The sequence below is a fragment of the Budorcas taxicolor genome, chromosome 5 (assembly GCF_023091745.1).
Source record: "Budorcas taxicolor isolate Tak-1 chromosome 5, Takin1.1, whole genome shotgun sequence".
In the NCBI taxonomy this organism is placed as follows: domain Eukaryota; kingdom Metazoa; phylum Chordata; class Mammalia; order Artiodactyla; family Bovidae; genus Budorcas; species Budorcas taxicolor.
The window spans coordinates 76,081,174-76,096,732 of NC_068914.1; the positions used below are offsets into that span (position 1 = coordinate 76,081,174).

General features: G+C 40.4%; 1 protein-coding gene across 1 annotated transcript; it reads right to left on the reverse strand.

The window, feature by feature from the left end:
* Nucleotides 1-11,148: 11,148 nt before the first annotated feature.
* On the reverse strand, nucleotides 11,149-13,816 carry LOC128048109 (olfactory receptor 8S1-like). Its single transcript, XM_052640552.1, is given in 3 exon segments — nucleotides 11,149-11,311; nucleotides 13,043-13,167; nucleotides 13,169-13,816. Coding segments are annotated over 3 exon segments (936 nt in total).
* Between the last annotated feature and the right edge of the window lie 1,743 nt (nucleotides 13,817-15,559).

Below are 15,559 nucleotides of genomic sequence, written 5' to 3' on the forward strand. Positions count from 1 at the left end.
CACAGAGGCCAAACCGTTTTGCTTTATTCCTTCTATGGTGAATAATATGGCTGTTTATGGATCTACCCCATTTTGTTTATCCATTTATCCATTGATGGACGTTTGCGTTGTTTCTACTTGTTAGCTATTGTGAACAGTGTTACTATCAATATATATGTACATCTGTTATTAATTCTTTGGGGTTTATATCTAGGAGTGGAGTTGTTGAATCCTATGTTAGTTGTATATTGTAAACATAAGTAGCACCCTTTTCCATTTCCACAATTAAAATTTAAAGGTTCCAATTTTTCTGCATTGTTGTCAACTTTTGTTATTTTAGGATTTCTTGATTTTAACCATTTTAGAATATATGAAGGAGTTGTTACATTGTGGTTTTAATTTGTATCTCCATAATGACTAATGATGTTTGACATGTTTTCATCTGCTTGGTGACCATTTGTATGTCTTGTGTGGAGAACAGTCTGTTGAAGTCATTTATCCATTTTTAAGGTTGGGTTGTTTGTCTTTATGTTGTTGGTCAAGTTCTTGGGATAAAAATTCATCAGATATATAATGTGTAGATGTTTTCTTACATTCTCTGGGCTATATTTTCACTTTCTGAATTGTAACTGTTGATGCACAAAGGTTTTTAACTTTGAGGACATCCAATTTATTTCTTTTCTTTCATTGCTTGTGGTTTTCTTTCAGATCTAAGAAACCAGCACTAAACCCAGATTGCAAAGGTTTATCCCCATGTTTCACTGGAACATTTCTACATTCATTCCTTGGTATCTGTGGAGGGTTGGTTCAAGGACACTGAGCATACCAAAATCCACATATGCTCAAGTCTCTTATAATACAAATGGTATAGTGTTTGCATGTAACCTAAGTACATCTTCTTGTATGCTTTAAATCATCTCTAGGTTACTTATAATAATTAATAAGGTGTAAATGCTATATAAATGTTGTAATACAAAGTAAATGTTATGTATCAATAAAAATTTGCTGGCACATGGAAAATTCAACTTTTGCCTTTACAAACTTCTTGTAATTTCCTCTTTCTAATATTTTCAGTACAGAGTTGGTTGAATCCAATGATATGGAACCTGTGGATACAGGGTTTTGACTGTAATTTTACTTCTTACATTTAAGCCTTTTGTGTATTTTGAGTTATTTTTTGTATATGGAAGGAGGAAATGGTCCAATTTCATTCCTCTGCACGGGGTAGCCAATTGCCTAGCACTGTTGAAAACAGCATTTTCCCCCAATTTAATGTTGTTGATCATTGTCTAAAATCAGTTTACCATAGATGGGTGGGTTTATTTCTGAAAACTTCCCTCAATTTCATTTTCTATATGTATATCTGTATGCCAGTCTCTTAGGTGTTTTATTCACTGTTGGTTTGCACTAAGACGTGGAAGTGGAAAGTGTGAGCATCCAACTTTGATTTTCTTTTTTAAGATTGTCTACTTCTGGGATAATTTCTTTTTTCAGTGTCAAGCACACCTCTGGCTTCGTTGCCTAGGACCTAACATCAGCCGTGGGACTTGAACTGATTGTATTGAGTAAGAGGCTCTTAGAATTTGTCATTACCACCAAATCTACCAATAGTCCCATTAAGTTCACTGGTAGATGATCTGAGCTGTTTGGGGATCTTGAAAGCTAATACCCTGTATTTCCAGAGTAATTCATTTGATTAAGTTGAGAATTCCTCTGGAGATGCCCCAGAGAAGTGAAGGGAGTCCTTACAAGGGGAAGATATTACTGTATTGGATTTCTCACATAAAAGGCAATAGGCATAAACCTCTAGTTTAGAGCAGGACCAGAGAAGAGGGATGCTCATTACTTTTCTGGGTAACACTTAGGTCTCTCATTTCCCTTCCATAACTCCTGCCAGAGTTCCTGGGTGATGACCTTACTGATGACATTATGGATGTCAAGAAGGTTCTGGATAAAGTAGGAATTAACTCCTGGTGAGTCCCAGATCTGTTTCCTCCTTTACCCTCTGTCCTTTTTCTCAGAACTTTAATCCCAGCACCATATCCCTTTTTCTGTATTTCTTGGTCTTTTAAGATAGAACGGAGTCCTCAAAACAAAACTCGTTAAGCAGACTCAGGTTTCCAGTTTTCAAGTCTCATTTACTCCACTGCTGTTTAACAATTTTCCTAACAAGGTTTCCCTAACAGAGGGCCGAGATCCAGGGTTTCCTTCAGCAAGTCTTGCACATTTAATTCGGCTTGTTTAGACCTAAACCCTAAGGCAAGTTCTTTGTACCACGGCCCTAAAATTTTCTTGGAGTTAAAAAAAAGTGGCGGTGGCACAGTGTTCCTTGCCACGTGGCCAGGAAAATCTTTTTGGTTTTAATTTTCACCCATACTCTTCCACCTCAGCCTTCTAGGAGACAAAGCTAGATGAAAGTTGAGCTGAGATCCTGTCAGTCAACTTGCCTTGTCCTCTTCTTGATCAGGTTGGCCTATGATGTACTCTGCTCTGAGAAGCTGGATCAGTGGCTCTGTGAGAAGTTGGAAACACTTGCTGCCTTTGCTGCTTGTGCCCTCTTTCTATTCCTGGAATTCCTCTTCCCTGTGGCTACCTTGTTGTGCTTCTTTGTACCCCCATGAAGCTAACTTGTCTCTGAGCCCTGGGCCCCGTATTGACACCATTGGACATTAGGACTGATCTCCAGAGATGCGTGACTGATGCTCTGAACTTTTGACCCTTTTTCAGTGACCCTGAAAATTATTTGGCATTGCCTTTCTTTGGTACTGGAATAAAAACTGACTGTTTCCAGTCCTGTGGCCAATGCTGAGTTTTCCAAATTTGCTGACATATCAAGTGCAACACTTTAACACAATCATCTTTTAGGATTTGAAATAACTCAGCTGGAATTCCATCACCTCCACTAGCTTTGTTCGTAGTAATGTTTCCTAAGGCCCACTTGACTTCATACTCCAGCATGTCTGGCTGAAGGTGAATGAACACACCATTGTGTTTATCCAGGTTTAAGACCTTTTTTGTATAGTTCTTCTGTGTATTCTTGCCACCTCTTCTTAATCTCTTCTGCTTCTGTTAGGTTCTTGCAACTTCTGTCCTTTATTGTGCCCATCTTTGCATGAAATGTTCCCTTGGTGTCTCTAGTTTTCTTGAAGAGATCTGTAGTCTTTCCTATTCTATTTTTTTTTTCTATTTCTTTGCATTGTGTACTTAGGAAGGCTTTCTTATCTCTCCTTGCTATTTTCTGGCACTCTGCCTTCAGATGGGTGTATCTTTCCCTTTCTCCTTTGCCTTCCACTTCTCTTCTCTTCTCAGCTATTTGTAAGGCCTTTTCAGACAACCATTTTACCATCTTGCATTTCTTTTACTTGGGCATGATTTTGGTCACCACCTCCTGTATAGTGTTACAAACCTCCGTCCATAGTTCTTCAGGCACTCTATCTATTAGATCTAATCTGTTGAATCTATTTGTCACTTCCACTGTATAATCATAAGGGATTTGATTTAGGTCATACTTGAATGGCCTAGTGGTTTTCCCTACTTTCTTCAATTTAAGTCTGACGTTTTCATTAAGGAGCTCATGTTCTGAGCCACAGTCACCTCCAGGTCTTTTTTTTTTTTTCTTTTTCTGAGTGTTTAGAGTTTCTTCATCTTTAGCTGCAAAGAAGATAATCACTCTGATTTCAGTACTGACCATCTGGTGATGTCATGTGTGGAGTTGTCTCTTGTGTTGTTGGAAGATGGTGTTTGCTATGACCAGTGCATTCTCTTCACAAAGCTCTGTTAGCCTTTGCCTGCTTCTTTTGTACTCCAAGGTCAAACTTGACTGTTGCTTCAGGTATTTCTTGACTTCCCACTTTTGCATTCCCTTCCCCTATGGACTGGAAAAAAAAAAGAAAGAAAAGAAAGTTTTCTTACTTTCTTTCTTTCCCCTATGGACAGCAAGTAGATCAAACCGGTCAATCCTAAAGAAATAAACTCTGAATATTCATTGGAAGGACTGATGCTGAAGCTCCAGTACTTTGGCCACCTGATGCGAAGAGCTGACTCATTGGAAAAGACCCTGTTACTGGGAAAGATTGAGGGCAGGAGGAGAAGGGAATGATAGAGGATAAGATGGCTGGATGGTATCATCAACTCAATGGAGACGAGTTTGAGCAAACTCTGGGAGGTAGTGAAGGACAAGGAAGCATGGCTTGCTGCAGTCCATGGCACTGAAAACAGTTAGGCGTGACTGAGCAACTGAACAACAGTGATGAAAAGGATATCTTTTCTTGGTTTTGAAAGAAAGTGAAAGTTGCTCAGTCGTGGCTGACTCATTGCGACCCCATGGACTGTAGCCCACTAGGCTCCTCTGTCCTTGGGCTCCTCTGTCCTTGTCTACAGGCAAGACTACTGGAATGGTTTGCCATTTTCTTTTCCAGGGGATCTTCCCCACCCAGGGATCGAACCCAGGTCTCCTGCATCACATGCAAATTCAGAGCTGCTGGTGATCACACAAATATTGCTGTTTAATACATATTATTGCTCTTAATAAAACTTAAGACTAGAAACTTAAAGTAAGGGTATGAAGGGTCTCTTCAGGACTGTAACCTAAGCACTTCGTTGGTTTGGCTAGAAACCACAGAGAGTTAGAAATGATATAACTTGTGGCTTTAAGTTATTTGTAGAAAATCTTGGAAGTGTACTGAACAACAACAACAGTCCCCCTGAAGGCACTACAACAGTGTATTCCACCTGTATTCCACTCAAAATCAGGCCCTTTATTCACGACAGAGGATGAGATGGCTAGATGGTATCCTGAATAAAGGGCCTGATTTTGAGTGGCTGGGTGTATTTTTTCCCCAGAGGACAAGGGAGGAAATAGAGTGGAGAGGTAGACATGGCCATAGCTCATAGCCACCTTCATCTCCACTGAAGAGGAAATGGACTCAACTTGTAACAACCCAAGGATGGAGATTCCTTCCTGTATCAGTTCAATTCAACAAAGTTTCATTGATCACTTAGATTATTCAAAGAACTATGGAGAGGATCTTATTGTTGTTATTGTTCAGTTGTTAAGTCTTGTCTGACTCTTTGTGACCCCCTTGGACCCCATGGACTGCAGCACACCAGGCTCTTCTGTCCTCCACTGTCTCCTGGGGTTTGCTCAAATTCTCGTCTGTTGAGTCGGTGATGGTATGTAACCATCTCACCCTCTGTTGCCCCCTTCTCCTTTTGCCTTAAATCTTGCCAGCATCAGGTTCTTTTCCAATGAGTTGGCTCTTCACATCAGATAGCCAAAGTATTGGAGCTTTAGTTTCCGCATCAGTCCTCCAAAGAATATTCAGGGTAGATTTCCTTTAGGGTTGACTGGTTTGATCTTGCAGTTCAAAGAACTTTCAAGTGTCTTCTCCAGCAACACAATTCGAAAGCATCAAATTTTGTCGCTCAGCCTCCTTTATGGTCTAGCTCTCACATCCATACATGAGAAAATCCACAGCTTTGACTGTATAAGGCCTTTGCTGGTAAAGTGATCTGTTTGCTTTTTAGCATGCTATTTAGGTTTGTCATAGCTTTCCTTCCAATGAGCAAGCATCTTTTAATTTCATGGCTGAAGTCACTGTCTGCAGTGATTTTGGAGCCCAGGAAAATAAAATCTGTCACTCCTTCCACTTTTTCCCCTTTTATTTGTGATGAAGTGATGGGACTGATGCCATGGTCTTAATGTTTTTGAATGTTGAGTTTCAAGACAGCTTTTTCATTTTCCCTCTTTTTCTTTCATCAAGGGCCTCTTTAGTTCCTCTTCACTTTTGGCCATTACTGTGGTATCATCTGCATATCTGAGGTTGTTGATATTTCTCCCAGTGATCTTGACTCCTGCTTGTGATTCATTCAGCCCAACATTTCACATGATGTACTCTGCACATAAGTTAAATAAGCAAGGTGACAATATACAACCTTGTCATACTCCTTTCCCAATTTTGAACCAGTTCATTGTTCCATGTTCGGTTCTGATTGTTGCTTCTTGACCCACATACAGGTTTCTCAGGACACTGGTAAGGTGGTCTGGTATTCCTATCTCTTTAAGAATTTTCCACAGTTTTTTTGTGAGCTACACAGTCAAAGGCTTTAGTGTAGACAATGAAGCAGAAGTAAATATTTTTCTGGAACTCCCTTGCTTTGTGTATGATCCAGTGGATGTTGGCAATTTGATCACTAATTCTTCTGCCTTTTCTAAACTCAACTTGTAAATCTAGAAGTGCTCAGTTCACATACTGCTGAAGCCTAGCTTGAAGTATTTTGAGCATTACCTTGCTAGCATGTGAAATGAGTGAAATTGTACAGTAGTTTGAACATTCTTTGGCATTGCCCCTCTTTGGGATTGGAATGAAAACTGACCTTTTACAGTCTTGTGGCCACTGCTGAGTTTTCCAAATATGCTGGCATATTGAGTGCAGCACTTTAACAACATCATTTTAGAATTTGAAATAGTTCAACTAGTATTCTGTCACCTCCACATTTAGATGGAGGGGATCTAATGTTGGCTAAAAGCATCTCTTCCGTCAAGGAATAGTAGGGAAGATAAGATAAACATTAAGAAGTAATTAAAGTATAAGATATAGTATCATAAGTATCATTAGATTAGAAATGTGCCCTAAATGTTCATAAGAGGAAAGATAATTTATATTTGGTGGGGGGGGGGCGGGTTGTGGGAAAAAGCACTCAAGGAAAGATTCATGAGAGGAGTGAGATTTAAGCTTGTTTTGAAGTATTGGTGGGATTCTGACAGGTAAAGTTGTGGGGTGGTAAAAGGACAGTAAGGGCAGGAGCTCAAAGACTCTGAAATGAATGACCTGAGGCAGCTTTGAGGTATTTCCTTACCTCTGAGATAAGAAAACACCCTTTACAAATTGCTGTGAGAGGAACTCTTTCTGAGAACCACTAGATGAGGAGAGCTGAGCAATAGAAGAACCTGGACCCTTGGGGCCTTGTGGTTGGGACTCTATATTTCATTACTCCTTCTTGTTAGTTGGTTGGTCATTAAGGACTGTGTTTGCAGAACTTTATTCTAATTTGATTATGAAAAATGTGAAGAAGGGTAATCAGGAGATTTGAGTCCTAAATCTATTTCTGCTTTTCACTGATGGTCCAAAGCTGGTTAAGTCATCTCTGTCTCTGTGGCTCAGTTTCCTCATTATTAAACGAAGATTTTGGTCTAGTGATTTTCCTGAGATCTTTTCTTGCTTTGACAATCCAGTATTCCAAAACTTTAAATTTCCCATTTCTGTATTAGCCAAGTTTTATTTTTCTAATTCCCTCATTCTCCCCTATATACCTGGTCTTCCCAGGTGGCTCTAGTGCTAAAGAACCCACCTGCCAATGCAGGAGAACTAACAGGCATGGGTTCGATCCCTGGGTTGAGAAGATTCCCTGGAGGAGAGCATGGTAAACCCCTCCAGTATTCTTGCCTGGAGAATCCCATGGACAGAGGAGCCTGGCAGGCTACAGTCCGTAGGGTCGTACAGAGCTAGACATGGCTGAAGCGACTTAGCACCCACAAAGCACCTACACCCTATATACCCACTGGGCATTTTGGCATTTAGGCCATGTTTCACTCATTTCAGAGACCAGCAGCTCCTTAATGGAGGGTCAGTAGCCTGTTTATGGACATATAGGGTCAGGCAAGTGGTGGACAGGGCATCCCTTTCCTATACTTAATGAAAAATAAGTCACAGGGAATAACTTGATATTCATCCTATGACTTTGGTCTGAATTTGAACACAATGTGTCACATCTCTCAGAGGTGTGCATTTCCCTCCTTAATCATGGGGTGAAAGGCTTTCCTCCAAGTCTACAGGGTTGTAGGAATAATCCCTGTGTGTGGTTGTGTGGGAGGGAAGGATTGAATGGCCATTCCTCCACTGATCTCACAATCTGCTTATTATTTTGCCTCAGTTACACCCTCATGCCCTTTGTTTGTCTAGTCAAAGCTATGGTTTTTCCAGTAGTCGTGTATGCATGTGAGAGTTGGACTATAAAGAGAGCTGACCACTGTAGAATTGATGCTTTTGAACTGTGGTGCTGGAGAAGACTCTTTAGAGTCCCTTGGACTGCAAGGAGATCCAACCAGTCAATCCTAAAGGAAATCAGTCCTGAATATTCATTGGAAGGACTGATGCTGAAGCTGAAACTCCAATACTCTGGCCACCTGATGCGAAGAACTGACTTATTGGAAAGACCCTAATGCTGGGCACGATTGAAGGTGGGAGGAGAAAGGGATGACAGAGGATGAGATGGTAGGATGGCATCACCAACGTGATGGACATGAGTTTGAGTAGGCTCCGGGAGTTGGTGATGGACAGGGAATCCTGGAGCAGTCCATGGGGTCGCAAAGAGTTGGACACGACTGAGTGACTGAACTGACACCCTCAGGAAGGCATATGCTCTGGAAAATGTAAAGGACCAAGAGGTCAGAACAGAAATGCTACTGAAGCTGGGACTGTTTTGCTCAGCTCCTAGCCCTGGCCTCATTCTATAGAGAAATATCTTCATCTTGGAAATTTCCCCTGTTAGTGTGCCACATATGAGGCCATGATTTTCAGAGGCCTTTGCTGAAGAAAACTGGCAGTTGCAGAGAAGATCGTAGTCTAAGGGTCAAAGGATCGAGAACAGATAGAAATCAGGAAGCTGGCATAGAAGTGGTCTCAGCTGTTGTAGACCTGTCTGTTTTTGGATGGAACAACTGCTATTGTCTTTCAAGGAGCTCTCTTTGGAGCTGAATGGGAGATGGGCTGGTAGCTGAGCTTTTGTTTTACTTTCTCCAACTGCTTCTCCTTCCTCTAGGCTTGGAACAAGTCTTGAGCTAAGTCAGGGATCTCAAATGGTCTGGGCTCAGGTGGGTGGTGGAGAGACTCCGGCTGGGGTGACGAAATGCATGTGTTTCAGCAAGCTCTTATGAGTATGACCCTCAGTGGTGTCGCAAAATATGGGCTCTTTTTCTCTCTTTCTATCCTGATCTCTCTTTCATGCTACTTTCTGCTGACATGTATATTGTTGTGAAGGCAGGAATTTTATTGGACAAAATTAAATGTTTCTTTTCATATGTTTCTTCTCTCCCTTCTCTCTCATTCATTCATTCTTTTTTTTTTTTTTACACACTAATTGAGAGCCAATTAAGTGATAGGACTATGTACAGAATCATTAGACAGGATTTTGCTCTCAGGGCTTATGCTTTAGAGGAAAATATGCCCTCCTATTTCCTAGGATCATGCAAGAGAATGGACTCCTGAGACAGACTGATCATTCATTCCTTCATGCATTCCTTAATCAACAAATAGTTATTCAGGATTTATTATTTGTTATGTTCTGATTTAGGTATTTCTAGTTAAGAAAAATACAGATGACACACTTATTTTATTTCACTTCTTTCCAGGTTACTCTGGAGCTTTAGATTCTGCCAGGTAGTTTTCAGTGTGGGAACCAAGTAGGAGTTGGGTCTCAGTATTAAGACGGGACCCTCACAGTACGAAGTGGGAAATTTGCTAGTGGTCAGATTTCCACTTTGTGCATAGACAAAAGTAAAAGAGTGAGGGAAGGACAAAAGAGGAGGGGTGGACAGGCACGAAACGAGAGAGAGAAGCAGTGGCTGTGGAAATGGCTGGTGGAGCTGTGAAGATAGTCTTTACTTTTTCCCCCTAGTTTTATGGAGAGATAACTGACATACGTTAATGTATAAGTTCAAGGCATACAGCAGAGTGGCTCGATATACATATATAAATGAGTATTGCAATATGTTCAGTTAATATTTATCATCTTGAAACTTCTAACTGGGAAAATCTTGAAAGTTCCCTCTGATGGAGAAAATTTCATATGTTGAGTTTTGAGGGAGTCATTTTGCCTTATACATGGTTCAGCCTGAAGTTTGTGTGAACTTGAAGAGCCTGTCAAAAACCTGCCACATCACGGCATGTCTGATTTTTAACGTTAAGGTAAAGAATGTCTGTTTTGAAGATAAGGATAAAGAACTCCCTTGTTATGACATCCATATTTAATCTCTTGAAGATAAGGTTCTCTTCCTAGACACCAGGGTCCTGCTATCTCGCTCGATATTTACTAAACCTATCTCTTTTGGAACCTTGAAAGAATATTCCCAGGTCATCTTTGATGGGTATTCTGTGTTCTGGTAAGGTATATGTCTATGCTAAAAAAAATGGTTAAACAGAGCACTTTCTCAGAGTTATCTGAAAGGCTGTCTTTTGGGTGATAGTCCTCAGTTTGAGTGAAATAAACCTCTTTTCTATTCCTCAAAAAAATTCCATCATCTCATAAAGATATAATATACAGAAAAGCAAGCGGAAAAAGAAAGTAAAAACTTTTCTCATTGTGATGAAAATTCTTAGGATTTACTCACTTACCAGATTTGCTATACATCATACAGTGGTGTTAACTACAATCTTCATATTGTACATTACACCTAGGACTTATCTTACCCTGAAAATTTGTACCTTTTAATTACTTTACTTTCCTCCTACCATCCACTCCTGGTAACTACATGTCTGATCTCTTTTTCTATGAGTTCAGCTTTTCCCTAGGTTCTGCATGTAAGTGAGATCATATTGTATTTGTCTGTCTTTGTCTGATTTATTTCACTGAGCACAATAATGCCTTCACAGTCCATCCATGTTGTCACAAATGGTAGAGTTTCTTCTTCTTCTTTTTTTTTATGAATGAGTGATGTTCCATTACTTTATCCATGCCTCTTTATCTATTCATCCATCAAGGAAACCTAGTTTCTTCCTATGTGTTGGGTATTGTAAATAATGCTGCCATGAACATGGGGGTGCAGATAACTTTTTGAGTTAGTATTTTCATTTCCTTTGGATATAGTCCCAAAAGTGGAATTGCTGGATAGATAGTGGTTCTGTTTTTGGTTTTTGATGATCATCCAGATGTTTATTGAGAAGATTTTCTTGTGTGGTGATTGGGTCCTCTATGGATGGCTGCCATTAGTTCTGTGGAGGTTTTCCCATCTTGCTTGACTGTGGGAAGGCACTGGGGTCAGAGGAACTAAGGCTTCTGTTTTTCTTGCTGAAAAACATCTCTAAATAACTAAGCTTAGAGATGAAGCTCTCTCCATCTCCTCTTCTTTCCCATGACTTTTCCTCTTTTTATGAAGAAGCAGTAGAGCCTTGCTTAGAAGGTAAGCCTGGGTTTCCTGGTCAGCATCCTCCTTAGAGCTGCCTTCACCTCCTGGTTCTTCAAACTGTAGATAAGGGGGTTCAGTAGTGGGGTCACCACACTGTACTGCAAGGATAGCACTTGCTCCAGGGCTGAGCCAGAAGGTGGAGTCATGTACCTTGAAGAGAATTGCACAAAGGAATAAAATGAGCTCAGGACAGTGGCCACAATGATGTTGGCAGCCACGGTTCATTCCACCCCAGACTCTGCAAAGAGGGTGCTCAGGGCTGAGTCAGCTATCACTGGTAGAAGCATCTAGAGATGACTATTATCTGTGAGAAGTCTGTCATTTCTGCCTTTAAACACCTCCATAGATGAATTATACAAAACATTATAGGAGCTGCCCCAAGGAAAAAGGAAGTTCTGTAGCATATCAAGTGCTACAGATTAGAACAAAAAATAATTTCATGCATTTCTGTAACACTTCACTTTTCAAAGTACTTTTCCTTAATAATTATGTTGACAATATGAGGATTTTTTCCTTTTCTTTTTTTTTAATATATACAGCTATTTATTCCCATTATATGATGATTATTCCTTACAAAACTATATCCTAGTCCAAATAATGTTGTCATTTTCCCCGAACATTTATGGGGAGTTACCTCAGAATCATAGCACATTATTGTTATAATGTGTAGTGGAATAAAATTTTGTCCTTTTTCGTATGTTTGTCTTTGGCTTAGAAAACAAGCTAAGCTTTGTAAATAAAGTGAAATATAAAAATTTTGTGTTTAGCTTGAGATATGAATCCAAAAGAGTAAGATTAAAAGTTTGAATGTAACTTGTTAAGTGTTACTGAGAGTATTTTCCAAAGAAACATTAATTTTTTTTTTTTTTTTGCAATTGTGCCATTATCATTGAAATGTTCTTTTTGGGTTTGCTGTGCTTGATTAAAAAAGGTATTCATTTTACTGTCATTTTTTAATTTTTAAATTATCCCTCCTAACATATCTGTGAAGTAGGTAGGAGAAATCTTGTACCCCCTTGTGGCAAATGAGGAAGCTGAGACAAAGAGAGCTGCAGAGATTTGTCCTCAGGCTCAGATGAGCTCTCCTAGACCTTTCTTTATTTTTTCCCATGCCACACTTCTTACCAAGTAACAAACAAGTGAGAAAAGTATAGAGCAATTTGTGTAAATCCATCTCCATTTCACTAGTAGAGAGCACAGGCCATTAGTTACTGTTTCCTAGGAAGCAAGGACACATCAGCTAGAGCTGTTTATGTTTGAGAGAGACATGGTAGAAAAGAACTTGCAGTTTCGAGTCAGGGAGACTTGGTTTATATTTAGGTTCCATTCCTAGCTGGTTCTGGCAACTTTTGTAAGGTACTTGGTTACTCCTGAAACTCAGGTTTCTTATCAGAAGTTGACATTAATAATATTCCTCCTGTGTTGTAATACATATTAAAGTTGAGCTATTGTATAGTAGATGCCTAATAAATAAACCAGAAATAATCTGTGGAGACATGAACTTCCAGAAAGAAGGAGAAATGGCATCTGTTTCAAGATGATGTATTTTATTTTATTTTCTTGTCTAGCACTGAATAAATGTCTACCAGAGGCCCTGTGATTTTCTTTTGATGACTCTGAAAATCATAGGTTAATGAAAGTAAGAAAGTCTTGACTCCTTGTATTAACTTATTTTTCAGAGTAGACAATTGAGGCCTCAGAAAGAAAATGGATTTTTAAAAATAATTCACACATCAGGAACAGAGCCAGAACTAGAATCTAGGCCTACTGATTCTAGCACAATTGTTTTCCTGCTACTCTGCAATGCTCTGTCTACAGAGAAAGTTTACTTAGTGTGAAAAATATCCCACATTTACATTCAAAGGTATAGCAATGACGTACCTGAAAATTCCTGAACCATAAAAAGTGGTGACCACAAGAAAATGAGATGAACAGGTAGAGAAGATCTTGTTCCAACCTGTGGCAGAGTTGATCCCCAGGGCTGTCAGGATAATACAGGTGTAAGAAACCCACCAATAGGACAAGAGAACCAAGGCCCAGGACCACCAAGGTGGTCAGGATGGAGGCAATGCTAATGTAGGGGTCAGAACAGGCTAACAGGAGCATTGGAGGAAGCTCACAGGCAAAACTGCGGATGAGGTTGGGGCCACAGAAATCCTGCTGAGCCAGGAGGATAGTGTTAAGCAGGCCAGTCCCCATTCCTATGGCCCAGGAGGCTCCTGCCAGGCCAGCACACACCTTCTTGTTCATAGTCCCAACATACAGCAGCGGGCGGCACACAGCCTGGTACCGGTCATAGGCCATGACCGAAAGGAGACAAGCTTCAGTGGCCCCAGAAAATATGACCAAAGAGATCTGGGTGAAACATTCAAAGAAGGATATAGTCTTCCAGTTGGAAAGAAGGTTCTTTAGCAGCTTTGGCACCATGATTGAGGCATAGAAAGCATCCAGGAAGGAGAGGTGACTGAGGAAGAAGTACATGGGGGTGTGCAGGTGGGAATCAGTCCTGATCACCAGCAGCATCAGCAGGTTCCCTGTGAGGGTCAGGAGGTAAATCACCAGGAATGTTACAAAGAGTACTACCTGGATCTGAGGGTTGTTGGATAGTCCTTGGAGAACAAACACAGTGACTCTGGTTGTGTTGCCAACTTCCATGGACCATTAGAGATTCCCTTCAGAGGCACAAGAACAGAAAAGAATATTCCAGTGTGCTATGAGTCTTGGAGCATTACTGGGGATGAAGTGTCATGAAGAAGTTTCAGGGCTGACCCAGGACAGAGGCAGCCTTGCCATGTCAGACCTCATCAACCCTTTCCAGCTCAGGGCAATAATCTATTGGCTAAGGTGGAGACAGTGGGAAGGAAGAGTATAGAGAATCAAACTTAGAGAGGAAAGAGAGAAAAAAGAGATTATTGAGATTGGAGAAGGAAACAAAGGGAGTTGGAAATAGCCACCAGTGCACTGAGAAGTACGGTTTCCAGTTCCAAAAAGAATGGAGTTCAAAGCACAGGAAGGCTCACTGGTATAGTGAGCAAGCAATAAACACGTTGGCTGGCCATCTGGCTGGTAGTCCATGATGCATGTTTGCATGATTGACAGAGGTATTGTGACAGCTGATGATGGCACAAGACCTTCCTCTGTAAGTTCATGGATAATTCACTTGACATTCTTACCAAAAAAAAAAAAAAAAAAAAAAACCAAATCAAGAAAACTAGATGGTTTCTAAAGTCTATTCCAGCTGAGAAATTCTGAAGATTGGGGGACAGTCTTCCATGGATATCTCTGATACTAAATGGAAACCTAAAAAAAAAATTAAAAAAAAAAAAACAAAACGGAAACCTTTTCGCCTTCTGTGTCAACACAAGCAGAAGTGGCCCCGGAGATGCTGGTTTCACAGAAACCAGATAGGAGGAAGCCCTCAAATTGGGGGCAACGGCTGTGCACATCAGTGACTCCAAGGGATTTCTGTGAAGTTATAATATCCAGTATTTACACTGTACTCTCAGGATTTAACATGAGAGTCCATGAAGACTGTGCTATTCTCTGAGCTTTTACCAGAGGATTTGGATAAAATCAAGTCAAATTTGGAGCACCTTCTGTGTATCAGAGAGATGGTAAAGGAAAAAAGAGGAGAGATAAAAGACAACCTAGAACGTGTGGAACAATAGAGGGTTTAGTCTAGAACAAAGGAAGATAAAAGCGTCCACCTCTCCCCCCCTGAAGGGTAATTCAGGAGGATGATAAATAAGAATCTGATCTCTATTTATGGCTTTTACACTCATGAGTTCTCAGAATGGATAGTTTTAGGAGAAAATGGAGTTGAATGAGAATAATATTTGTCTTCACCTGTGTTCTCTAGGCCAACAAGAGATGCTCTTAGTGGAGGCTGCCTGAATGGCATCCTTTCCAACACTGGAGCAAAAGCCACAAATATGGTTAAGGCTTCCTGGGCTTCCCTGAACTTTGTCCTTCCTTTAGAAGATGCAGAGGTGGTGCTTCTGAGCAAGGAAATATCCCTATAGTCATTCTGTCCAACAGGAAGATTTCTTGACTTTGCCTCCAAATTAACAATGACCAGAGGGACTTGATCTCAGCTCTAGACCTTAGAAAGTGTTGATGGTCCCTGGAGAGGCCCTTAGATAGGAGGCCTGCACTGATGTAAATGAGTTCCTGGGCCAACTATTTCTTCCCTGTGTTATTCTTGTTTCAGTGAGTTGCATCATCTAACAGGTACGCTTGGGTGGCCAAGAATTTCTCAAGATAAAAATATAGAGTTCTAAAATTTCTTAGTTCTAAATCTTGGAATTCCTTCCTTCTTCTCGTCTCTTCCCTCCTTCCTTTCCTTCTGTTTTTGTTAACTGAAAACAATATTTGTTTATTCATTTGATATTTTTTAGA